At 48.8% G+C, this 26,287-nt stretch overlaps 2 protein-coding genes across 3 annotated transcripts in view; one reads left to right on the plus strand and one right to left on the minus strand.

Moving 5' to 3' along the window:
- Nucleotides 1-26,287, minus strand: part of LOC110293994 (2'-5'-oligoadenylate synthase 1A-like) — a 77,150-nt gene that overhangs the window by 9,591 nt on the left and 41,272 nt on the right. Inside the window, exon 2 of the mRNA XM_021161923.1 lies at nucleotides 12,000-12,288. Within this exon, the coding sequence (XP_021017582.1) occupies nucleotides 12,000-12,288 (289 nt within the window). The remainder of the gene's footprint in view (nucleotides 1-11,999; nucleotides 12,289-26,287) is intronic.
- Nucleotides 16,653-26,183, plus strand: LOC110293993 (inactive 2'-5' oligoadenylate synthetase 1C-like). Of its 2 annotated transcripts, XM_029477332.1 has the most exons (7): nucleotides 16,653-16,725; nucleotides 16,971-17,076; nucleotides 17,690-17,978; nucleotides 20,662-20,858; nucleotides 23,674-23,906; nucleotides 24,595-24,748; nucleotides 25,804-26,183. In XM_029477332.1, exons 1-7 carry the CDS (start codon nucleotides 16,700-16,702, stop codon nucleotides 25,840-25,842), a joined length of 1,044 nt encoding a protein of 347 aa, XP_029333192.1. In that variant the 5' UTR covers nucleotides 16,653-16,699; the 3' UTR covers nucleotides 25,843-26,183. The 2 variants fall into 2 exon arrangements, with proteins under 2 accessions (XP_029333192.1, XP_021017581.1); XM_021161922.2 differs by lacking the exon at nucleotides 16,653-16,725 and having other exon boundaries at nucleotides 16,894-17,076.

Below are 26,287 nucleotides of genomic sequence, written 5' to 3' on the forward strand. Positions count from 1 at the left end.
GTGGGGGGTGGGTGTGTGTGGGGTGTGTGTGTGTGTGTGTATGTGTGTGTGCATGGTTCAACTGGATGCACTAATGAGCCCTTGTTATACGCCCCACATGGGACCAGGCACCAAACACTCAGCAGTGAAGAGAGCAGAAGGAAACGACTTCAGCTTTGATGCAGGATGGCATGGGGTCCTTCCAGGTCTCATCTTACACATAAACACAAGAGAGGAACCCTCGGTTTCTTCTGCCCATGACCCCAAGACAAGATTCTAGCCCTGCCCTATCTGACACAGAAGTGGTTCCCTGGCCACACATGGACATGGAACACTAAGACTGTGGCCTGGGCACTCAGGGTGCCCTTGAGTGGTTACAACATTGCAGGCTGGGGGCCCATAGGTGCAGGGGAAATAAAAAGTGCCCAGAATTTGTATTTCAGAACTTGGGAACCTAAGGCAGGAGGATTACTATAAGTTCCAGCTCAGAAAGTTCTGGGCAGCAGAAGCCCTCAAAGAAAAATCAATCAATCAATCAATCAGTCAATTATACAGGAATAGAAACAGGCAAAGTAGACAGAGATTATAAAAAAGTAACCATATTCCTCGTTTGGTGCATTAACCTCCGTCTGTAAATGTAAGCACCTGCCCTTATAATTTTAAAAATCACTTTTTGGATGTGCAAGTTTTTCCTGATCCCATGTCTGCACCACTTGCACGCAGTACCCATAGAGGCCAGAAGAGGGCACTATATCCTCTGGAACTGCAGTTACATCCGTTGTGAACCACCACCATGTAGGTACAGGTGCAGGCAGGTGCAGGGGTGGGGGAGCATTAAATTGGACCTCTGGAAGAGCAGCCAATGCCCTTAACTGCTGAGTCCTATCTTCCCAACGGCGTTTAAAGTGGCCTCTAGAAAATGTGAACGTACCCCATGTTTTACACTGCATCTATGAACCAGCTCCATCAGGCACCAGCTGCCACCAGGCAGGGCATCCCCAGGTTAAAGATTAGGCCAGTAAAGAACTGGCTCAGTCAGGGAAGTAAGTGCTCAACTTGCAAGACCAAGTTCAACCAGCTAAAGCAGCCCGCACGTGTGCCTTACACCACGCTTGGTGGCTAAGAACACTCCCTGCTCTTGCATGGCTCCTGCCTTTGCCTCACAGCACCTGTGTTGGGTGGCTCACAGGCATCTGTAAGTCCAGCTACAGAGGGTCAGGCTCCTCCAGCCTGCACAAACACTAGCACTTGTGTGCCATACCCACAGACAAAGACGTAAAACATCCGTGTGGATATAAGAAACCAATGTGCTGGCATGCAGTGAGCCTTGTGCTCTGATGAGACTGGCATGGATTTGGGGGTCAGGTTTGTTGTAGAAGCAGAAATTACCTGTAATGGAGATTTCATTCAGTTAACACCTTAGCTTTTCTCTAAGGTTCTTTAGTCTTTCTGGGGTGACAACCACTGGCCATGAGGTTCAGTGGAAATGGCAGAGTTTTACCACTGCAAGCACAACTGCCCATACAGCCATGTGCCCCACCACACCTCAGGACTTTATACAAGATGTGGCCCTGAGCCAGGCAGTGGTGGCACACGCCTTTAATCCCAGCACTTGGGAGGCAGAGGCAGGTGGATTTCTGAGTTCGAGGCCAGCCTGGTCTACAGAGTGAGTTCCAGGACAGCCAGGGATACACAGAGAAACCCTGTCTCAAAAACTCAAAAAAAAAAAAAAAAAAAAAGAAAGTGGCCCTGAAAAATTCATTCCACCAATTGGTCCAAGGGCAGTTCCTTCCTCACAAGCCTGCAGACAGTGATGGCAGGAACCAGCACACAAGAGAGAGCTGCATGATCATCTAATCACAGCCAATCACATCCTTGTATCCAGAATTACCTGCATGGTACTTGTCATCTGTGTACACTCTTGCCGGAGTCAAAGTTTACTGTGAAGCAGTCTGTATATCATATCCATATATCATATCTGTATGTCATATCCATATATCATATCCGTATATCATATCTGTATATCAGATCTGTATATCATATCTATGCTTACAGTGTCCCTGTCATATTTTGCTCATGCTGTATGTAGTGTGTGTGTGTGTGTGTGTGTGTGTATGTGTGTGTGTGTGTGTGAGTTCTACATTTATGTTTGGAGGCAGATGAGGACATTGGATGTCTTCCTTTATAGTTTCTCACCTCCTCCCTTTATGGCAGAGTCTGTCTGTGAACAGGAAGCTTGGTAGGCATCCAGCAGGCCACAGAGATTCTCCTGTCTCTGTCCACCCATAGCACTGGCAGTACAGGTCAGTGTGTGGCACTTCCTAAGCTTAGGTGGGTGTTGGGGATTTGAACTCAGGTCCTCATGCTTGAGCAGCAATCGCCCTTATCCACTGAGCTGTCTCCCCAGACACTGTGCTTTAGGCGAATGATTTTCTATAGTGCCTAACTTCATGTCATGTGGATTTTTTCTTTTGCAGGGGGTGGGGTGAGGGTTGTCCAGGACCTGAGAGCAATGAGATATGGCAAGATATGGCAGTGGTGTGTGTGTGTGTGTGTGTGTGTGTGTAGTGCGCTTGTAGAGTAGATAGGTAGCAGGTATGAAATTGGTGTGTTAGTGTGTTTGTGTGTGCACACACATGTCTGAGTAGACTAGACAGGCAGTGAGCTGTGCCTTAGGTGTGTGTTTGTGGTTGCAGCAGCCCATACCATCAGGCTAGGATGCTGGCACAGGGCAAAATCACTCACTTGTGGAGCTGAAGACATGCTCAGTCACACAGTGGCCCAGGGCCCTCCTGGCTTATTCTGGATTTCTGTGCCCAGTCACCTGGGCTAGGATGGTGGTTGGGGTCCTCTTTTGGGCTGTCACACACACCTCCAGTCCCAAAGCCAGTCTTTCTGTGGTGGAGCTGATCCCAGTTGGAAAGCTGCCGCAGGCTGGGGAAGTCTATGAGCAAGACAGGCCTCTGCAGGAGCCCCCTCCCAGCTTATTTCTGGGTCACCCCATCTGAGCCCCCTTCACTGAGCAGGGTTCTAAGCCTCTTGCAGCTTCCCACAGCAGGCTGCCCTGGTCCTACTCCCAGGCTGGCCCTCTCAGTGCCTGCTGCCTGAGACTCTGGACTGTTTGCATGGCTCTCCTAAGCCAAGGGCGTGTCTCTAAGTTAACAGCAGCAGTTTACACAGTAGCCAGAAGGGGGTGCTGTGCTTCCCCCAAATGTAAAGCCTCAAGTATTTTCTAGGCTCCCCAAGCCCCACAGCATTCAGGGGTGTTCCTGGTTGTCTTTGGGCAATTTGTAATTTTGGAGACACTCTGTGTGTCAGGTCTGGTGTAAGATCTTTTGCCGGTTAGGACAGAAGGGGGGAGGGCTGGGATGGCAGTGGCTGGGATTCCAGTTTTTCTGAGGGGGACAGAGCTCCTCTGAGAAGATCTATACCTGTACACCCTCCCCCCCCCCCCGCTGACATCCAGGCCTCTCTCCAGGTCTGAGGGTCCCATTTTTTGGGGTGGGGGCATGGAGGAGACTCATCAGATATTAATTTTCAGTTAAGTCTAACATGCCTCATGTTTAGAAAGACACAACCCACTTAAAACTTAGTTGTCTGTGGGAGGGAGAGATTTGAAGCACTGAGTTAAATCACAGTGCACCGACTTAAACTAAAACAAATTAAGTTATTCTCCCTCCTTCCTTTCTCTCTGCCTCTCTCTTTCCCTCCCTCCCTCCCTCCCTCCCTCCCTCCCTCCTTCCTTCCTTCCTTCCAACTGGATCTTATTATATGTCCCACTCTAGTCTGGAATTCACAGATTTCCTCATGCCCCAAGCTTCTAAGTTCTAGAGTTATACACACACACACATGCACGCACATGCGCATACACACTAACACACACACTAACACACACCAATACACACCATACTTCATACAGAGGTTCACCGGTTCCCTGGTTCAGTGTGGTGAACTAGCACTTCCATAAATACACAAATACATTAACCATAAAATATCCAGTTGTGCCGTCTACACTTGAGCCCCTTCTTATTAAGAATGCAGGAAATTGCTGAGGGCTACCATCTCCCACCCCCTGCTCCTGTCCCCAAACCCTACTCCTGTCCCCAATGTCCACTCTCAATCTCTGTGAAGGGGGAGGGGTGGATCTCCCTGACCTCATTCATTCAGATCTCACTCCAGCAGCCCTGAGGACCAGGAGCCCCAGTGTCTCCGTGTGTGAGAGGATGCTTGTCCCCTGCAGCACAGGACAAACCACACCCTCCCTGTACTTTATCTGAGCTGTTGGGGGATCCAGTGATGCTGGTCTATGATTCCAGTCTTGCCCTTCTGAAACACCCCCAGATACACAGGGTTCTAATAAACATGGCCTGTGGTCCCCTGCCATGCTGTGGACCCATCATGTCTTCCCTCATCTCCCCACACTAATGTAATGCCATGCATGATCTGTAATGCCTGCATCCCATTTCTCCATGGGGGAATGGAAAGATGGAGATCGTTGAGATCAAATGTGGCAGCTGTGTGTATGGCTCAGCAGGGAAGGGCTTGCCTAGTGTCTGACAGAGGGAGAAGGTGTGTGTGGCTCAGTGGCTGAGTGCTTACCCAGTGTGCATGAGGCCTGACTTAGAGACATCATCCTGAGTTGCCTGTGGCTTTGATGTCAGAGCCAAGTAAACCACCAAGATCATCGTGGCTAAGCAGTTCTCTTGGGATGTCCATGAGGAGAGAGCACATGAGGATATTTTGGGTCTGACACAACACTGATCAATGGCACCATGGGTCTCTGTGAGGAGGTGGTGTGGGTGTGTATGTGCGCACGCATGTGCACACCCACGTGTATGTACCTATGTATGTGACTGTATGTCTGTGTGTGCTTGTGTGTGAGAGAGACAGAGAGACAAAGACAGAGAGACAGAAAGATTCCAGAACTTGGAAGACTGAGGCAGGAGTATTCCTGTGAGTTCCAGGACAGCGTGTGTCACATCACAAATCTTTTTTCAGAAAAAAGAGGAAGGAAGCCAACAATCATAGTGACTTAACCCAGTGTGTCAAAGATGGTGTTCACTACCCATGACCCTGTTTCAAAGTCACATGTGTCAAACATTCTGGGCACTTTTAATTTTCCCTACACCTATGGGACCCCAGCCTGCATGTTGTAGCCACTCAAGGACACCCTGAGTGCATAGGCCACAGTCTCAGTGATCCATGTCCATGTGTGGCCAGGGAACCGCTTCTGTGTCAGATAGGGCAGGGCTAGAATCTTGTCTTGGGCTCATGGGCAGAAGAAACCGAGGGTTCCTCTCTTGTGTTTATGTGTAAGATGAGACCTGGAAGGACCCCACGCCATCCTGCATCAAAAGCTGAAGTCGTTTCCTTCTGCTCTCTTCACTGCTGAGTGTTTGGTGCCTGGTCCCATGTGGAATGTATACAAGCATTAATGCATCTAGTCCAATCACATGCACACACACACGTACTTCTATGGATCCACCCCTCAGAGTTCACATTCACATTCATGGCTTTCTGTGGTTTATTATTGATCAGACACTGGACAGAACCAGCCAGGTGGACAGGTGTAATTCAAGCTTGTGTTCTCCCTTCCCCTTCTGAATCTCTCCTCTCCCAGAGAACACTGTCAGAGGACGAGGCAGATGAAGCAGGCTGTGAGGAAAGCTGCCTGTGATGGGACTGGATGCAGGGGTGTGCAGGCAGTGGTCAGAGCCTGGAGTCTGACCACGGGTCCGATCCTCCCTCAGTGGGGCTTTGGGTAGCTTCCTGTCCTTTCTGGGTCAAGGGCTTACAGGAAACGAGTAACAACCCCAAGAGTAATTCTTTTTCACCTGAGGAGGAACGGAAGGCAGGGTGTGGTTAGAACCTCTGTCCCACACTGCAGTATTAAGGCTGGAGGATGGCAAGTTCCAGGCCAGCCTGGGCTACACAGCAGAAACACACATCAAAAGAAACAAAGACCAAAGGAAAATATCTAACCTGTTGTTTTAGCCCAGGAGCTTCCATCTGGAATGGAAACATATAGTCACGTCAATAGTCCACCTTCCCACATGGAAGGGTTATAAATGATCTCTGAGGTGGGCACTTTTTATTGGCCACCTAGAGCTCCTCGGTAGAAGGGATGGTACAAACCAGCTTGGGAAGTTAGTCATCAGGACCTTTTCATGGCTGAGCTGTTGAGGGTACATATAGCCCCACCTGAGGTGCCTTCACTCAGTGACAGGTCGGTCAAATGCCAAACAGGGCATAGACACTTGTCTGCTGTGGGTCAGTACTAAAAGCCACTGCAGCCTAACCCGCCCTCCCCATTCCCAATCACCATCCCCACACCCATCAAACTCCCATCCTGCCCTAGGGTATGGGTCCAGCATCCCTGCAGCCATGCTAAACTCCATCTGGAGGGCACACATGGAACCACTGGGTCCCTAGCATCAGGCAGGCCCTGCCCCAGGAGGGGAGAGGTCCAAGTGCAGATCCCTTTCTTTGTGCCTCTGTGGCCATGACACAGCCCTGCTGAGACCCATTGGCCACATGACAAGGAGACAGGCAGGACAGGCTGCTCCATGGACCTGATGGTGGCTTCAGAGTCCACGGGATCCCAGCCCTGTCAATCACTCACTAGCTGAGTGTCCCTGAACCAGGGGCTTCAGCTCTCTTATCCTACAGTCTGTCTGTCCCTTCTGGTCTCTCTGTATGTGTGTATGTGTGTGTTTCTGCATCCACATGTGTACTTGCATGTGCACATAGGCGTGTGCATTTGTTAGAGTTAGTGTGCGTGACTCTGTGTGTGAAAGCATGTGAGTAAGAGAATGTGTGTTAGTGTTTTGTGTGTGTAACTGTATGAGCTTGCAAGAATGTGTGCTTGAATGCATATGTGTGCACACATGTCTACCTACATAGCAGAAGAGAGAAGAAAGTCAGAGGAAATATTGGAGCATTGCTCTCTCTTTCTACCATATAGATTCTAGGGATCAAAGCCAGGTCCACTTTGTTGGCAGGGCCTTTACCCACTGAGCCATGTGGCCAGCCCATGATATCTTTGAAGGGCACTACAATGCCTGTCAAACAAAGCAAGCAGCTGGACCCCACAGGAGTGTGGAGACCTTTAGCAAAAGACCACGTCCCAGTGAGAATATTCTCCAAATAGATGGGGTGACCGAAGCTGTGTGCAAGGGGACAGGAATGATGATAACACAGGTTCTCACCGGCACTACCCAGGATCTCACTTGGGAACCATCCATGTCCCTAAAGCATGGGTAATCCAGCCAGGCTTTTGCCACGGATGCCATAAAATCCCAGCCCATGGTCGTACAACCAGCTATGTTCCTTGTTGGGTCAGCCGGGTCCAGGATGATTGGTCTGCAGAACAACATTCAGAGATGAACTGACGAACTGGACAGTGCTCCAAGTCTTACTGCGCATGGGTAGAGGAGGAACCCAGAAGAGAACCCCTACCAAAGTTTGGCCAGAGACCCTGCCCCACAGCATACAGCAGTCCTGGGGGTATCTTTGGGGATGACCTAGGTGGGCTGGGGTTGAATCCTCTACCCTTTATTCGCTGTGTGACCTGGGACCCCATCTCTGGTCTTTGGTGCATCACAGCCTAATGACCCTGTCACTCTTGGAAAATCTCAGTCCCCACTCCATGTCCTCCCTCTTCCTTTGCTGCTTGGTCTGGACAATGTCAGAGCCTTGGTCTCCTCATCTGCAGACAGGAGAGCCCACCCCTGCCCACCAGGGCTCTAGGGCTTCATCTCAACCAGGTGACATCAGGACAGTCTCGAATACAGGAGATGCTGCATTGACACGGAGTTCCCACCTCCCCCCTTTTCACTGGATTGCAGCCTGACAGCCACGGGGAGCAAAGCCATGTGGGGACAAGCTACCTGTCCTTTTGGAGCTGTGTGTACAGGTAGTCAGAGACCTCTTTGTGTCGAAAGTCATAATATACTGTCCAGTAGATTATAAGATACTCGTACTTGGTGATCAGTTTCAAGACGGTCCGGAAGCCCCGGGCTATGTTGAAATCAGCATCTCTACTCCCCTGTTCCCAGGCATAGACTGTGAGCAGCTCCAGGGCGTACCGTGGGGGTACAGGCTTCCCCAGCTGCTCCATACACTGAGAAGAGAAAGGCAATGAGAAAACACGGGGCTCTCAGCTCTGGTGTTGAGGGAGACACTTCTCACAGGCTCAATTCAGCTGCCACCTGATGATGTCATGACCGGGTTATTGTCACACAGCCACACCTAGTCACTTCGTCTCAGGCTTCTCCTATGCTACAGCTAAGAGTTGAGTGGCTGAGGTGAACACCTTGTGCTCCATACTCACTAACAGGCCCAGAAGGAATCAGGACACCATGAGTGACAGCCAGGAGCGAGGGTAGGGGCGGGACATAAGGAGTACTCACTGTGGAAGTTCTTTCATGGTCTCTGTAGTAACTGGGAAGATGTCTCAGTGGATAAGGTGCCCCGACCCCGTACAACCTTGCAAAGTGTAGGTAAGAGCCTAAACATGGGCCAAGCCAATGAGGAAACCAACTCATCATCTCAGCATCAGGTGATGGAGTTGGGGCTTCCAGGGGCTTCTGGACTGTCCAGAACTGCTGATCCAGCACACTGTGTGTCCTGTGTGAGACTCTGACTGAGTTTACAAGGTGGGGAGTGACTGAGGACCTGCCCTCACACTCTGGCCCTCACATTCTTATGCACATACAAGCACACACAAAGACATGTGTTCCCACGAACAGGCACACATATACAAATGCCACAAACACAGTAGAGAAACCCTGAAAATAATGAGAAGTCACAAGTTTAGAGAAATAGTAGCTTGAAATGGCAAGTAGTAAATACCAGAGAGAAGGACAGGAAATATGGCCAAATAAAGATGCAGAAATCCAAAGACAGAGATGAAGCAGCAACCAGAAAACAGTGAAATAGATGTGGCTGAAGAGAGAGTTAGATGACTCTCTCCAGTGTGACCAGTAAGTCCCATGAAAATTGCAGGATTGGAGGGGTCATGGGAAGCAGCTGAGGCCTGGCACTGAGAGAGGCCAGGAGAAGCCATTGGTGAAAGTGCAGCCTCAAGGCAGTGAAGACCCCAAGATACCAGACTCGCCCTGAGCAGGACACGACTGTCAGGAACAGAGCAATGTGAGAACAGAGCTGGCCTGAGCCTGAGACCTGCTGTGTGTGCTGTGGATGGCAGAGCCAGAGAAGCTCAGAGAACTGAGTCCCAGATATCAGATACTGAGCCTTTTGCTCTGCTGGTCTTTGGTTGTGTTTTAATCTGACTGTGACAGTGACCTAATTCTTCCCTTTTGGAATAAGAAAGCATTTAGTTTGTGCTCTTAATTTTATGTGAGCCCACAGTTAAGAGACTAATCTAGAGTCTGGAATTTTAAATAAGTTTGAGATTTTTAAAGCTATGTTGTATTTTATGATGTGATACTGACACGAGATCTTAGGGAAAATCAAGAAAGGAAAGGTTATGGTTCAGTAGAGGTGTGTGTGTGTGTGTGTGTGTGTGTGTGTGTGTGTGTGTGTGTGTGAGCATCAACCTGAGGATGGGTACTTTGTGAAATGAGTTTTTGTCAACGACACATAAGCTAGTGTCATCAAGCAGGGGATACCCTTAAGACAATGCCTTATCCAGTCTGGTTTAGGGCTGTCTGTGGGGACATGTTCGTGGTCAGTGATGAATGTGGTTGGTGCCATGCCTGGGTGTGTGCGCTCTGTAATAAAGCAATCTGAGTGAGCCATGGAGATGAAGCCAGTGAGCAGAATTCCTCCATGGTTTCTGCTGCAGTTACTGTCCTGACTTCCCTCAATGATGCCCTGTGACTGAGATGTGTAACCAAGTGAGACCTTTCTTTCCCAAGGCGCTCTTGGTCATGTGATAAAGCTATCATGTCCATAGACAGCAAAAACCGGAATAGACGTTATCCCTGTCTGGCATCTACACTCTGTACACACAGGGCCCATAGGGACTGGGCCAGATACCTTACCAGTTGATGCCAGTACTTGACCAGACAGATGAGGTTCCTCAACTTGGGGGGGGACGATATCTCAGCAAGTTTTTCTGGAGCTCCGTGAAGCTCAGGGCGAAATCACCATTCCAGTCCGAATCAACAACATCCTCCAGGTCCGGGGTGGTGCACTCATGGATGAGTTCGGAGTAGATTTCATTGTAGAGTTTAATGTCAAGTTGCTTGTTTTTTCTCGGTTCATCTATAAAGGAAGTTTCGCTCATGTATAGGCTCAACCCTCCTCTGAGGAGCCTCCTTCTCTCTAGAGTGAGAATCACTATCTATGGGGTTCAGTGAACAGAGCAGAGGTTGTCCACAGCAAGCATATCTCCTCATCTAGCCATGGCCTCACCACACCTCAGAGCTGGGTACAGGTATCCCTAGGCTAGCCCCCCCCCCCTTTTTTTTTAGTGTCGCTACTTCCTCACTGGAAAGCTGCCACAGGCTGGGGAAGTCTATGAGCAAAACAGGCTTCTGCAGGAGCCACCCTCCCAGCTCATTTCTGGGTCACTCCCTCTGAGCCCCCTCCACTGAGCAGGGTTCTAAGCCTCTTGCAGCTTCCCACAGCAGGCTGCCCTGGTTCTACTCCCAGGCTGGCCCTCTCAGTCCCTGCTGCCTGAGACTCTGGACTGTTTCCATGGCTCTCCTAAGCCAAGGGCGTGTCTCTAAGTTGTAGCAGCAGTTCACACAGTGGCCAGCAGGGGGTGTTGTGCTTCCCCCAAATGAAAAGCCTCAAGTATTCTCTAACTGCCCCAAGCCCATACTGGTCTTTCATGGCTGTTCATGGTTTTCTTTGGGTAGATTGGGCAATTTGTAATTTTGAAGACACACTGTGTGAAAGGCCTACTGTGAGATCTTCATGTAGAGGAGCCTTTAATGTGTAATGGTATAACAAGTGTGTGCATGTATGAGGTTGGGTGGCACTGGCTGGGTGTATGGATTTCTTAAGTGTGACAGAGTTTCCCTGAGAATTTCTCCATTAGTCACAAACACTCCCACAGGCCTCTCTCTGCACAGGTTTGAGGGTTCCCATTCTTCTTGGGAGAAGATTCATGAGTTATTAATTTTCAGGGAGTTCTATGCTGTCTCGTGCTTAGAAAGACCAAATCCATAGTCTGTCAGGAATAGCACTGGTATACCAAGGAGGGTATCTAAGATGCCCCCATCCCATAACTGAGCCAGCATCCCACTTAACATCCTTCTGTGATGGATTCTCGCTCCCAAAATTCTAATACCCTTCCTCCACAGATTGCCTTTAAGGAAATACTCTGGATGGATTGTTTTCAGTTCAGGAATAGAAGGTATGGGCTGGCAGATGGTTCAGTAATACACTTGTCTCATAAGCATGAGGACCCATGTCAGACTCCCAGGACTCAGGGAAAAAAAACAGGGAGTGGTGGGGGTAGGATTGTAACCACAGGGCTGGGGAGGTGGAGACTCGAGGGTCCCTGTGGCTTTTTGCCCAGACAGTCAACCTTAGTTGGTGAATTCTGAACCAGGGAGAGATTAGGTCTCAAAAGAATGGATGGCTCCTGAGGTGTATAACCTCCATCCAGATCAAACTCAGACACAATGTATCAACATGCAACACCCCCATGCACGAGGGAATCCATGAGCAACAGAAAGATAAAGGGAGAAAGACACAGAGAGAGAGGGAGAGGGAGAGGGAGAGGGAGAGAGAGAGAGAGAGAGAGAGAGGAAGAAGGAGGAGGAGGAGGAGGGAGAGAAGGAGAAGGAAAGGGAGAGAGGAGAGGAAGGGAGAGACAGGAGGGTTTGGGGAAAAGGAGAGGGGGGAGGGGAAAGGAGAGAGGGAGGAAGAGAGAGACAGGGGGGAGGCAGGGGGGGGAAGGAAAAGAAGAAGCAGGGGGCAGGGAGAGGGAAGTAGACAGAGACAGAGAGAGACTGGCAGGCAGACAGACAGACAGACAGACAGCAGGCAGGATGAAGTCAGGTGGAAAGGCCAAGCTGAGGCCCTAAGGCTTTCTGACTTACCCAGGACTTTACGGACTAGCCACGCTCTACATTCCACCTCCTGCTGCAGCTCAGGGGAGCTCAGCTTGAAGCTCAGAAACAGGGGGCTGGGCTCCTCTGGATTCTGAACTTCATAATGCAATTGAAACTTTTTCTCCCCTGGTAGTTTGCACAGCTGTTTCTTAATTTCCTTCAGGAACTCTCCCTGACACTTATACACTGCTTTATAACAATTGAGACCTTTTAAAAAGACTGTGATGTTGACTTCTGTTGTGTCCTTAATGTCTGTGTCACTGTCAAAGGAGCCACTCTGAAAGACAATGATGAGAAAAATTGGCAAGGGAGTATGGGAGCCGCCCTATCGGTCCAGAAGTTGAAAAGTCTAGGAGCCCAACAACCAGGATAAAGGATGTAGAGAAAGCTGGCATATGTGCAGGGGAATACTAGTCAGCCCTGAAAAGTGAAAGGGGAATCTATGTTAAAAACAAACAAACAAACAAAAGCCAAAAGCCAATAAGGTTCTAGATTGCCTCATCTTTTGGGAATAAGTCAGACTCAGAATGTCAAACAACTGTGTTCGTCCACGGAGGCTAGATTTAAATACATGGGCATGGGCATGGGCATGGGATTGAAGGTAATTATGTGTGTAACTAGGGGGAGATAAACCCTGAGCTGCCTTAATCCTGGTAAACCTGCTGATGCAGGGGCATCATAGGGACCTAGGAGGGGCACAGTGAGACTAGAGATTGTCCTGGGCAGGTCTCGGGTCACCTGACAGTTCCTGAGGCTGCATCTGAGCTGGAGATGTGGAAGGAGGCTTGGGTCTGGGAGACAGAGCCTGCTTCTGCATCTCAGGTGTGGCTGAATTCCTTCCAGGGAATGGGGGATGTGGGCAATTTGTATCCCTTCTCCTAAGGTCCCAAGGATTAACAGAAAAACAGTCCTACCACAGGTCACTCTGGGAAACAATGCAGATCAATGGACGTCCCTACTGAGCCCAGAGAGAGGGTTGCTTACCTTAAAAATCACACAGAAAAGGATTCATCTGCAGGGACAAGGCCTTCTGTAAGCTGCACAAGCTCTCCCCTCCCCTCAGTCTCCCCAGCAATACAACCCAGGCCAGAAGCAGTTAGAGCAGAAGTGCACACAGCAAGCACTAGGGAACAGCTGGGTATTTGTGTGAGAGTCCATGAGATGTGTAACCTCAACAAGCCCAGATGGGGTGATCTGCTGCACACGGGCACAGCTCAACTCCCCAAGTTGTGTAGCTAGGAGAATCCTTATGCACAGTAAGAGGTTATGATGGATCCTGCAGGGCTACCTAAAGCCCTGACACACACAGCTCTCTACAACACTTTGACAGGACTTCAAGACTGACCGGTGGCCTCTGGCCACTGTTGCTCTGAAAGAGGAAGGTCAGCGAGGGTTACTGACAGAGCCCATGCTGAGGTTCAGGGCCACCTCTCCCCACTGAAAGGGATCCTGGGACACTGGGCACACACCCCAGCTCTACTCCTCCCTCCTCCCCAGTAGCTGACACCCAGGGAAGCTGCACAAAGCTCCAAAAGAACTATTGAACAGTATCCTTTTCAAGCATAAGAACTGAATCCTGCTGGTCAAACACCGGTACCTCTGAATGAGGCTGCTAGAGTGGGTCCTGCCTGCAGCCTAAGACTAGTTTGTCTTTCTTAGTAGCCATTTTCTTCTCTTTCTGGGAAGCACCTGCCTTGTGTTTTGTCTGTGGTTTTCTCTTGGGAGCTGTCTTCTTATTGATTCATTGTTGCTCTTTACATACTGTGAATGTTGATCTTTAATTACTCTCAATAACGTAAATGTGTTCTCTTTGTCTTTGGATTGAGCTTCTGCTGTCTTTAAGTGCTCTCAGTAACCAGAAATAGATAAATTGCAACATTAGCAGGTATATTAATTTCTTTACCTTATGGGGATCAGTTGTCTGCCAGCCTTCGAGATTGCAGGGCCCCTGACAAATGGCACCTAATGGCTTGGTCCTCAAGGAAGGTAAGAAAAGTTATTTCTAAAATAGAAATTAGGGGCAGGAAACTTGGGTCTCTCACTGCTAAGTGTTCACAAGCTTAAGTGATCAAATGGAATTAATGTGGGTTTTCATAGAGCTCATGAAAAAGAAAGATGTAATAAGATAAAATCCCTGTCAGGTAATTTAAAAAATATCACACACACACACACACACACACACACACACACACACACACACAAAGAGAGAGAGAGCGAGAGAGAGAGAGAGAGAGAGAGAGAGAGTAAGCATTTTCTGTCAGGCAGGCCCAGGCATGGGCAGGGCAGGCCCAATACACCCACAGGTTTGGCTTCCAGCCATCCACTCTGCTTCCACTCTCTTAAGCAAGCTCACTGAACCCCAAGCCCTCAGGCCCTGGGCCCTTTTCCCAGCAGCCCCAATGCAGAGAGAGGCCCAGGCAGCAACAGTTCCAGGGAGCAGCAGGCAGGCTCCATTGCTTCAGCGTGAGCCAGCTCAGCCCAAGCCTAAGGGTTTCCTTGTTGCTTGATTTTGGTTTAAACGTGGTTCGTTTTTCTCTCAGAGTGGGAATAACTCAATATCAAAGGTCCCTTTATAGGGAAAACTAAGCCAGGCACAGCTTCTGGAAGGGCTACTATCAGGACATACAGTGCATGAGCCACAGCTGTTTATAGTCCCTGAGGTGTTGGTCATTCTATATATGGAGGGATTTCTCTTCTCTTGCTCGTCTGATCAATACATGAACGAAGCTTAACTTTCATGGTAGGTGAAGTGGAAGAGCAAACCGTAATATTTTGGGTCGTGCCATTGTTAACCTCCTATCTGCTTAGCATTATAAGTTGCTTTCTGGAAACTCTTGTGGAATTCTATGGGAAAGGCAGCTGCTGAACAGAGCGGGCTGCTACTGTGTTCATTCAGTAACGCTGCTGCCAAACAGTAGTCTCAGACCTGAGAGTTGAGGAGAAAGACCACTCCCACAATTTCTGAGCAAAAATTTGACACAAGCTTGAATTAAATTGGGGCCAAGATGATGGAATCGAGGGCCAGGATCATTCCAGGGCCCCCAGGAATGGCCAGGAGCCACATTTTGCAGAGGCTTATTAAAGACAACCCCACCAGGCTAAGTGTTTCCTACCAGGTCCAATCAGGGACAAGCTTACCTCCTAAGATACCTCCTGCCTGCTAACCTCCCACCCGCCTGTGATCAAACACATCCTGTGCAGTTGAGTCCCACAAGCTTATTTAGGGGAGCAAAAGCAGGTAGTTTGTCATCATATAAACATGGCAGCCCCCAGCATCTCAGGAAGTTTCTGGCCTTGGGCAAGGGGCTTACGGGTTAGAGGCAGTTTTGTTTTATGGATCGCTTAGGCACAATTATTTAAACTTCAACACAGCTAGCTCTCACAATAGCTCATAGAAATAACCCCTGGCTGATAAAGAGCTTACAGAATTTATTGTTCCATTAAATAAATAAAATGAAGGTTGAATATTTGTCCACCTGGATAATAATTGACAGAAAACAGTAGCATGTTACTTGGGATCTATAATAATTATTACCCCAGAGGTTTTAAGATTAAAAAATGAAACTCCCTGGGCATTCCCTAAAGTTCCATGTAAAAATCCTATAGACATTGATTGCAATGCTTTTCTAGATGGCTCCTAAAGAAAAGGAGCATATAATTTATGGTCAAGTTCCATAGGGTCCACAAATGTATTTGTACCCACCCCAGCTTGCAAAGCTTAAAAGTTTAAACTACCCATAGTCAATCAGCTTCTATCAGATCTTTGTCAAGCACTGAATGCTTTTACTGACCTCGTGTACAAATTAGCACATAAATGGTAGAGAGATCTCTCTGTTTTATATAACCCCCCTTTTTTATATAAAAAAAGAGATTTATTTATTTATTTATCTTATATGAGTATTGTAGCTGTCAGACACACCAGAAGGGGGCATCGGATCCCATTACAGATGGTTGTGAGCCACCATGTGGTTGCAGGGAATTGAACTCAGAACCTCTGGAAGATCAGCCAGTGCTTGTACCCACTGAGCCATCTCTCCAGCCCTCTATATAAACTTTATATCACAAGATGTGGGAACTGTTTGAGAATGGTTAAAAAAATCTGTGAGGAAATTTAGCATAAAATTTGTAACAAAAGGCTGTGTGTTAAACTTATATATATTTTAATTTCCACCTATACACTACATATATGATTTGACTCTTATTTAGAAAAGTAAGTCTACTACATCATGCTATATTGGAAAAGTATCTTTTATTCTCCTGCTGTAATTGCTGTCTTGAAGGTTTCATGCCCATGTTTGCTAATCTAGGCCCAGTCCTGGAAGCTTCTAGCCTCCATTCAATCTTATCAAGTTCTCGTGTGTTTTCAGTGTCTGAGACGTGCTGCTGAGTAAGCGCTCCCTTTCCAGCTCTTTCTGAACTCTGGCAGGCTGATCGACATCAATCAATAAGTATGGACCAGTCATAAACCCACACAGCTGTGCTGAAACGGGTGCCAGGAATCTTCTGGATTTCTCTCACTTGTTCTTCTTGTTTTATCGATGTGTGGGTGTGGGTTTGTGTGTGTGTGTGTGTGTGTGTGTCTTATGCTGTAAAAAGTCTAGGAGACTATAAGACCATTTTTCCAAGACTAAGAAGGTAAAAACAACAGAAACTATGTTTATGCTGCCTCCTGCCTCCTGCCTACTGTGATGAGAATCCAAAGAAATGCCAGCAGGTAAACAAACTCCAGAGTGTCAGGGAGCCTGGGAGCCAGAGATGGCAGATGCAGAGGTCTGATATGTATAGCCCCGCCTTGCCTAGGAACGAAAAACCTGCTATGAAAATAATGGACAACTGGCTTCCAGAGGCAGTGCTGCAGTCAGCAAACACCCCTGGCCATAAAATGGTGAAGGATCTCAGCAGCACCCCGGCCTGTGAGCTGGACAAGTTCATACGTGATCATCTCCTTCCCGATTCCAGCTTCCATGCTGAGGCCAGAGCAGACGTGGACTTCATAGGTGCTTTCCTGAAGGAGAGATGCTTCCAAGGTGCCACCCACCCTGTGAGGGTATCCAGGGTTGTGATGGTGAGTCCCATTAGCCTGAGCTCATCGGGATGGGGTGGGAGAGGACTCTCAGAAGCCAGCCTGCAGTCCTTAGTGGGGTGTGAGTTACCTACCTGCTCTGTGCCCAGTGTCCTCATGTGCATCCCAGCTATGGCAGAGGGCAGAGGACAGAACAGAGACCCCACTGCTGGATGACTGGATGACTGGACTGGTGGAAGCTCATTGCCCATGTTTCCATCTGTCCCATGGGACTGTATGACAGCAGTTCCTGCCTCAGTCACTGTAAAGGCTGCAGAAATGTCGTGTTGTAATGTCCACTCATCTATGTCAGGGGTGCAAGTGTGTTTGTTAGTGATTGTGCTCAGTGTTTTATTTAGGGAGGATCTCTGCAGTATAATTTATTCTTGTTTTCTCAAAATGTTCCTTTTTGTAAATTCACTTTCCTTAGTTTCAACATTTGCTCTGCGACCTTTGAGTTTTGGTACAGAGTTCGTTTATCTAAGCATGGTATATATGTGCCAGGTTTCTCTATCCATCTCTCACGCTCAGTGGTGGACTCCTACATACTGTTCAGCATCTGGACTGCCTGGCACGACTCTCTCTGTCCCTTGTCATCCTCATCCTTGTCTTTTAGGGCGGCTCCTATGGTGAACACACTGCACTCAAGGGCAAGTCAGAGGCTAAACTGGTGGTGTTTCTTAACAATCTCACCAGCTTTGAGGAGCAGTTAAAGCGACGGGGAGAGTTCATTGAGGAAATTTGGAGACACCTGTGTCAGCTGCAGCAAGAGAAACAACTGAGAGAGAAGTTTGAGGTTCAGAGCTCAGAGCAGCCCAACTCCAGGTCTCTGAGCTTCAAGCTGAGCTCTCCCAAGTGCCAGAAGGAGGTAGAATTTGATGTGCAGCCAGCCTATGATGTACTGTGTAAGTCAGCCAGCAGCAGAGGCTCAGCCTGCCCTTCCTCATGGCTGAATCCTCTCTTCTATTTGTCGGTGTGTGTATGTGTGTTGGGGTAGCATGTTCACATGTGTGCAGATGTCTGTTCACATGTCTGCACGTGTGGGTAATGGTCAGATGCCAGCCTTGGAGAATTGGTTACTTAGGAGCCTATTTTGGTTGAGAGGTTGACCTGGAGATTGCTGCCCCACCTTCATGGCTCTTGCAGTAAGGGGCTGGGATCAGGTGGGGTGTGTGCTCTGATGGAGCTGAACCCACAATCTCTGGCACCTGGAGCCTCAGGATGTCAATTAGGTACAGCACAGGGCTGGGGTGAGGGGTTGCCTAGTCCCTGCTGTAAACAAATACCCTTAGACATAAGTTCAGGAGTACACTTGGAATCTTCCACTCCCTAGAAGCTAAGTGAATTCCTTCCTTCCTTCCTTCCTTCCTTCCTTCCTTCCTTCCTTCCTTCCTTCCTTCCTCTCCTTCCTCCTCCCTATCCTTCTCTTTGGAGATTGTTGACATGAAGCTGACAGATCCACATATCTGGTCAGACAGTGAGCCTGAGAGATTCTCCTGTCTCTACCTCCCCAGCATGGGATTTGAGGTGTGGACTCTCCAACCCTTGCAAGCCCAGCTGTTTTACCTGGGTGCTGGCATTTTGATTTGGGTCCTTATATTTATGTAAGAAGCCCTTTACCCACAGAGCCTTCTCCCCAGCTTGGGGACATCCTACAGAACGGTTACATGGTGAACAGCTCTCTTCATGCCTGAGTGTGGGAACTCTGTGTCTATAAAGTGGAACTAGAGATACAGCTAAAAATGAATATCTGTCCCATCTGCTATCAAAGAATGAGAAACCTCAGATCTGTGCAGAGGCTTGGGTGTCCATGCATGGGGGTGAGGATGGGGTGCAGGATGCAGAACTTCCTGGAGGAGCTATGTGCCCCCCCTGGGAAACTGGAAACCTGGCGCACACACACACACACACACACACACACACACACCAACCTCCCACACTTACACACATGTTATATAATTGCATATTAATGGTGCTCTACATTAAGAATCTCTCACACCAGGCCTGACACAATGGGAGTATCCAAAATTACAAATTGCACAACTCTATCCAAAGACAATCAGGAACATCCCTGAGAGCACAGTGGAGTCTTGGGGCAATTAGAGAATACTTAGGCTTTACATTTGGGGAAATCACAGCACACCCTGCTGGCCACTGTGTGAACTGCTGCTGTTAACTTAGAGACACACCCTTGGCTTAGGAGAGCCATGGAAACAGTCCAGAGTCTCAGGCAGCAGGGACTGAGAGGGCTAGCCTGGGAGTAGGAGCAGGGCAGCCTGCTGTGGGAAGTTGCAGGAGTGTTAGAACCCTGCTCAGTAGAGGGGGCTTCAAGGGGGGTGACCCAGAAATGAGCTGGGAGGGCGCTCCTGCAGAAGCCTGTGGCAGCTTTCCAGTAGCAAAGCAGCTTCCTCACAGTAGGGCCACCTTGGGAATGCTGGTGTGGGTGACAGCCCAAAAGAGGACCCCAGTTACAGCCTTACCATGGGTGACTTAGCAAATGAGATCTACTATGTGCTGGGTCAGGAAGTCAAAATTAAGCTCTTGGGAACTCCCTGGGTCACTGAGTGACTCGGTGTGTCCATCCTCCATCTGTGAGTGATTTTGCTTTGTGTTAACATCAGAGCTCGATGGTGTGGCCTGATGCAACCGTGGCCACACCCATGAACACACTTAAGGAAGGCATAGCCTGCTGTCTAACTAGTGTAATCAAATGTGCACACCCACCCTCACATAGCCACACATACCTCAATTCCATAGCCTGCTGCCCATACACAATACAAGTTCACAGGACACACACACACACCATCACCACCATATCCTGACTCTCTCAGGAACTGGACAATCAAAACCACATGACATTGACTTGGTCACTACAGAGAACCATGCACTGAACACACAGTGGCTGGGGAGACAGCTCAGTGGATAAGGGTGATTGCTGCACAAGCATAAGGACCTGAGTTCAAATCCCCAATGCCCACCTACTCTTAGGAAGTTCCACACATTGACCTGTATCCCTGTTACTACGGGAACAGAGACAGGAGAGTCTCTGTGGCCTGATGGATGCCAGCCAAACTCCATGTCCACAGAGAGACCCTGCTGCAAAGGGAGGGGTGACAAACTATACAGGAAAACACCCCATCTCCTTTTGTGGACTCTGAATATGTGTTTACCACATCCATGTGCACACAATCCACCCTTCATCTCAAAATATGGCAGAGACTGTAAGCAGGAGATATGATATACAAATGCAGTAGAATGCACGGCACACCAGAACATGGTTGGCCATTAACAGATGACTGTGTAGCTCTCTTGGGTGTGACCATTGAGTGCTGTTTCTTCCCACCACTGTCTCCACACTTGTGAGCAATGCAACCTACTATGAGCACTTGGTGGCACAGACTTTCCAGGACCAATTCATGTATGCAGTCCAGAGGTGTGGTGGGCTCATGGCTGTAATGGGAGTGATGCTTGCTGCGGACAAACTTTGTCCTGTTCATTGAACCCCATAGAGAGTGACTGTGACCCTAGAGAGAAGGAAGATCCACAGAGCAGGGATGAGTCTAAACATGAGAGATACTTTCTTTATAGATGAACTGAGAAACAACAAGTATGCCGAACCCTACTTGTACAACAAAATCTATGCCCAACTCATCCATGAGTGCACCACCCTGAAGAAGGAGGGCGAGTTCTCCATCTGCTTCACAGACTTCCATCAGAAGTTCCTGGAGGATCGTGCACCCAAGCTGAAGAATCTCATTCGTCTGGTCAAGCACTGGTATCAACTGGTAAGGCATCTGACCCAGATCCTGTGGACCCTATGTGTAGAGAGTGGGATTCAGGCCAGAGAAGAGGTCTAGTCTAGCTGGATGTCTATGGACATGATGGCTTTATCACATGACCAAGAGTGCCTTGGGAAGGAAAGGCCTCACTTGGTTACACATCCCAGTCACAGGGCATCATTGAGGGGAGTCAGGACAGTAACTGAAGCAGAGACCATGGAGGAATTCTTCTTACTGTCTTATCTCCATGGCTCACTTAGACTTCTTTAGATTACAACACACATGCCCAGACATGGCATCTAGTCCTATACTAACTTAATCTCCAGCTATAAGACCCTTTGCTACTTACAGTTTCTCTGGGCCACGTGCTTCTGATCTGTTGTGGCTTCTCCTCCTCTTCCTCTATACTCTCTCTTACTCTCCTGCACATTCTTCCTCTCCTTCTCCTGGTTTCCACTCTTGAGCCTCCAATACAATTGCCCAATCACAGTCTCCTTTATTGATGAGCTAAAATGGGGAGAAAGTGCCGGGCAGTGGTGGCACATGCCTTTAATCCCAGCACTTGGGAGGCAGAGGCAGGCGGATTTCTGAGTTCAATGCCAGCCTGGTCTACAGAGTGAGTTCCAGGACAGCCAGGGCTACACAGAGAAACCCTGTCTTGAAAAAAATCAAAAAAAAAAATGGGGAGAAAGTTCACCTGACATCACTTGAGTACATGATGGTCTGTTCATCGGGGGCAACCCCTCCTGAGGAAGCAGAATTAACATCAGAATACAAACAGCATGAGGCCAGGGTCATCTGTAGTCGGTTGAAATCTGTATCGTTCCCAAACTAATCCTCTTTCAAGTTGATGCTCACACACCCCTCCATAACCTTTGCTTTCTTGATTTTCTCTAAGATCTCATGTCAATATCACACCCTAAAACACAATACAGCTTTAAAAATCAAATCCCATTTTTCAATTTCAACACTTAAAAAGATTTCTCTCTGAAGTGTGGGATCCATAAAATTGAAAACACAAGTTAAATACTTTCTTATCAGGGCATTGTCACCATCAGATCAAATCACAAGCAAAGCCCAGAAGAGCAAAGGGCTCAGTATCTGATATCCAGGATTCACAGTTCTCTGAGCTTCTCAGACTCTGCCATCCACAGCACACACAGCAGGTGTCAGGCTCAGGCCAGCTCAGTTCTCACATTGCTCTGTTCCTGGCAGACATCTCCTGCTCAGGGCAAGTCCAGTATCTCGGGGTCTCCACTGCATTTTCAACAATGGCATCCCTGGCCAATCCCAGTGCCAGGCCTCAGCTGCTCCCTGTGACGCCTCCAAATCTGCAGCTTCCATGAGACTAAAGCCTTACCACCAAGAACACCTCTCTGCAACTGGGTATTGCTGCCAACTGGAGATTCCATCTTGAGGTCCCTGAATCCCAGCTATAGTGTGCTGACCAGAGGATACACTTTCCAGAAGACTTGGCCCCCATGGTGCAAGTCTCTTCTTAATCAGAGCTGATTTTCAGCCCCAGTTGACAAGAAATTGTTGACTCTTAATGCAAAGATATCACAAAAGCAGCCCAAGTGGTGGAGCTGCTTTTCTGAAACTTCACACAACAGCCTCCTTCCTCGACCTGCCTCTCAGCATTCCTGTCTTTCAAGTTCCTCAAACAGTACAAGAAGACACAAGAACAGAAGTTAGAAAATGGAGGAGGAACTTTGACTACAAGGGGAGCAGAGCAGAGGGATTCAGAGAAACAAGGATTTGGGGGAACAGTAGGGGAAGGTTATGCTGCAGGAAAAAGACAAGAAGGAGGGCACCTGAGAAGAGGGAGGGCTTTCTGTGCTTGTTCTAAGTGATTTCTTCTAGTCTGTTTTCCAATCAGCTAATTCTCTCTTGAGCTGTGTCTAATTCACTGTTTCATGCCTGCTGCTTTTTTTGTGTGTGTTTTTCTCTGTCTGGTTCCCTCTTTGGTAAACCCTTCCTGCCACATTCCATGGTTTCAATTTTCCTGTCCTCTTTAGCTACGATCTCTTTCAATGGATGATTTCTCAGTATTTTCTTGATCTTTTAAAATATGGTGGCAAGGTATTCATGTGTGTGTGTGTATCTGTGCATGGGACCAATGTATTTGTGTGTGCTTGTATGAGCATAAGAATGTGGAGGTCAAAGTGTGAGGGTTGGTCCTCAGTCACTCTATACCTTATATAATAAATCAGGGTCTCATGGGTGACACACAGTGTGTTGAATCAGCATTCTGGACAGTCCTGCAGCCCCTGGAAGCCCCATCTCCAGATCTTTGAGCTAGGATTATGAGTCAAGAGAGTGACACTCACGTGGATGCTGAGGATCTGACCTCCAGTTCTCACCCGCACATGGGGAGGGAGGTACTTTATCCCTGAGCCTCTTCACTAGCCCCTTCCCAGTTACTTCAGAGATCATGAAAAAAAAAAAAAAAACCATAGTGCTCCATAGTGAGCACTCCTTATGTTCCGCCCCCACCCTCACTCCTAGCTGTCACTCATGGTGTCTTGATTCCTCCTGTGCCTGCTAGTGAATTCTGTCTTTGTGGAGCAACCACTCAGCTCTTGCACAGGAAGGGCTATAGACTGAATCTAAATAACTGGGTGTATAATGGCGTCATTAGGTGGCAGCTGTGAGAGGTGTCCCCCACACCATTTTCTCACCATTCAGAGCTATCATGGGCTGGCAAGGTGGCTCAGTGGGTAAAGGCACTGCCAACACTGAAGACCTGGGTTTGGTGCCTAGAACCCATATGGTAGAAGGAGAAAAACAAACATGTTTCTCATTGCCTTTCTCTTCTCAGTGTAAGGAGAAGCTGGGGAAGCCGCTGCCCCCACAGTATGCCCTGGAGCTGCTCACAGTCTATGCCTGGGAAAGTGGGAGTAGAGACTGCGAATTCAACACAGCCCAGGGCTTCCGAACTGTCTTGGAACTGGTCACCAAGTACAAGTGGCTTCGAATCTACTGGACAGTGTATTATGACTTTAGAAACACGAAGGTCTCTGAATACCTGCACAAAAAGCTCCAAAAAGACAGGTAGTCTGTCCCCACATGGCTGTGATCCCCGTGGAGGGTCAGGCTGCACTTGTGTTTAAAGGGGGAGGTGGGAGCTCTGTGTCTGCAGCATCTCCAGTACTGAGCACTGTCCTGCTGTCTCCTGATTGACATGAGATCCTACAGCCCTGGGGGAGGGGGGCAGGGGTGGGCTCTCCTGTCTGCAGATGAGGAGACCAAGGCTCTGACATTGTCCCAACCCAATCAGCAAAGGAAAGGCAGGGGGGACATGGAGTGGGGACTGAGATTTTCCAACAGTGACAGCATCATAAAGACTGTGAGGCACCAAAGACCTGAGGTGGATAAATTACCTGTAAATAATAGAGTACTATTGTCACCCTAGGGAGTGACATGTCTTCATTCTGTGTTGTGTTCAGTTTCCACATCCCATTCTTTGAGCCTGTCTGGTCCAACACTCCTCATCTCACAGATCAGAGACTCTGAGGGACCTGTCCCAGGACACACAGCTACTAAAGGGTAGAGGATTTGAACCCAGGCTTTCCAGGTCATGCCCAAGGATCCCTCCAGTCTTGTGTATGTTGTGGGGCAGGGACAAAGGACAAACTTTGGATAGGGATGCTCTGCTGGGATCCTCCCCGGCCCTGTGAAGTGACTTGTATTGTGGCAATAGCCAGCTGGTCATTTCTGTTCTCTGAATGTTGCTCTGCAGGCCTGTGATCCTGGACCCTGCTGACCCAACAAGGAACGTGGCTGGTACCAACCTACTGGGCTGGGGGCTGTTGGCAAAAGAAGCTTCCAGCTGGCTGCAGTCCTCGTGCTTTAGGAACTGTGATACGTGCCTCGTGGGCCCCTGGGGTGTGCCGGTGAGACCCTGTCATCATCCTGTCCCCTTGCATACAGCTTTGGACATTCCATCTACTTTGAGAATATTCTCACTGAGACGTGGTCTTTTTCTAAAGGTCTCCACAGTCCTGTGGAGGCCAGCTGCTAGCCTTGTTTTAAAGCCATTTTCTCACCATTCAGAGCTATCATGGGCTGGCAAGGTGGCTCAGTGGGTAAAGGCACTGCCAACACTGAAGACCTGGGTTTGGTGCCTAGAACCCATATGGTAGAAGGAGAAAAACAAATCCCCCAAGTTGTCCTCTGATCTTCATCTGTGTGCTGTTATACATGTAGACATACATACACATGCACACACATGCATTGCACACACATGAACATGCACACACGCATGTATGTATGCACACATGGACATACACATACACACACACATGCACCCCCACACTGACCCTCATGGAGAGAGTGTAAAGGAGATTCCGAACTGAGGCCACTGGCTCAGGGACACTCAGCTAGTGATTGACAGGGCTGGGATCCCATGGAGTCTGAAGCCACTGTCAGGTCCATGAAGCAGCCTGTCTTCCCTGTCATTGTCATGTGGCCAATGGGGCTCAATGGAGCTGTGTCACAGCCACAGAGGCACAGAGGGACCTGCACTTGGACCTTTCCTCTCCTGGGGCAGGGTCTACCTGATGCTAGGGAACTGATAATGTTATGTGTGACCTCAGGGTGGCGATGAACATGGGTGCAGTGATGTGAGGAAGAAACCTCAGGAGATCAGGAAGGAAGTGGGAGGGGACATGGAAGGAGGTCACTGTGGGAACAGTGGCCTGTAGTGATGTCCCGCAGCAGAGAGGTGATAAGGCCATATCTCCCATTTGGCAGATCTATTAATGAAGAAGGGCCTGCCTGTGGGATCATATGTACCCTCAGTGGTAGAAGGCATAAAGGTGTCCTGATGGCCATCTTTCCAACCTCCATGGATGCTGGCCACTCATGGTACCCACCCTCAGGGCTGGTTTACATCCCCCTCCTGGAAGCAATGCAGGCTCCTGACATGATTTTGTGGTTTCTGTTACAGATGAAGGTCGAGATTCCACAGGACTGTGTCCTTCTATGAGCACCAAAGCACCTGCCAGGATGCTCAAGAATCAGGGATATGAGATACTTGCTCTGCTGCAGGCCCTTGAACCAGAGAGGGGAGAAAGCTGCTCACGACCCCAATCAGGGAGGGTCCAACCTGCGATCAGACTCCAGGCTTCTGACCCCTGCCTTCTCACCCCTGCATCCTGTCCTATCACAGACAGCCTTCTTCGCAGCCTGCTTTATCTGCCTCATCCACCAACATTGTCCTCTGGGAGACGAGAGATTCAGAATTCAGAAGGGGAGGCAGGAACTCAAGCTTGACTGTTGGTTCTGTCCAATGTCTGATGCACAATAATAAATCACAGAGAGCCATGAGGGTGTGTGAACTCTGAAGGGTGTAGGGGGGGAGAAGAGGAAGGGGGTGAGGGAGAGAGAGAGAGAGAGAGAGAGAGAGAGAGAGAGAGAGAGAGAGAGAGAGA

The sequence above is a fragment of the Mus caroli genome, chromosome 5 (assembly GCF_900094665.2).
Source record: "Mus caroli chromosome 5, CAROLI_EIJ_v1.1, whole genome shotgun sequence".
In the NCBI taxonomy this organism is placed as follows: domain Eukaryota; kingdom Metazoa; phylum Chordata; class Mammalia; order Rodentia; family Muridae; genus Mus; species Mus caroli.

Excerpts from the sequence above, each read along its gene's own strand:
- LOC110293993 (XM_021161922.2), top strand. The coding sequence starts at position 16,894 with ATGGTGAAGGATCTCAGCAGCACCCCGGCCTGTGAGCTGGACAAGTTC. Across the intron at positions 17,979-20,661 it reads GCCAGCCTATGATGTACTGT|ATGAACTGAGAAACAACAAG; the intron begins GTAAGTCAGCCA and ends CTTTCTTTATAG. Across the intron at positions 23,907-24,594 it reads AAAAAGCTCCAAAAAGACAG|GCCTGTGATCCTGGACCCTG; the intron begins GTAGTCTGTCCC and ends GTTGCTCTGCAG.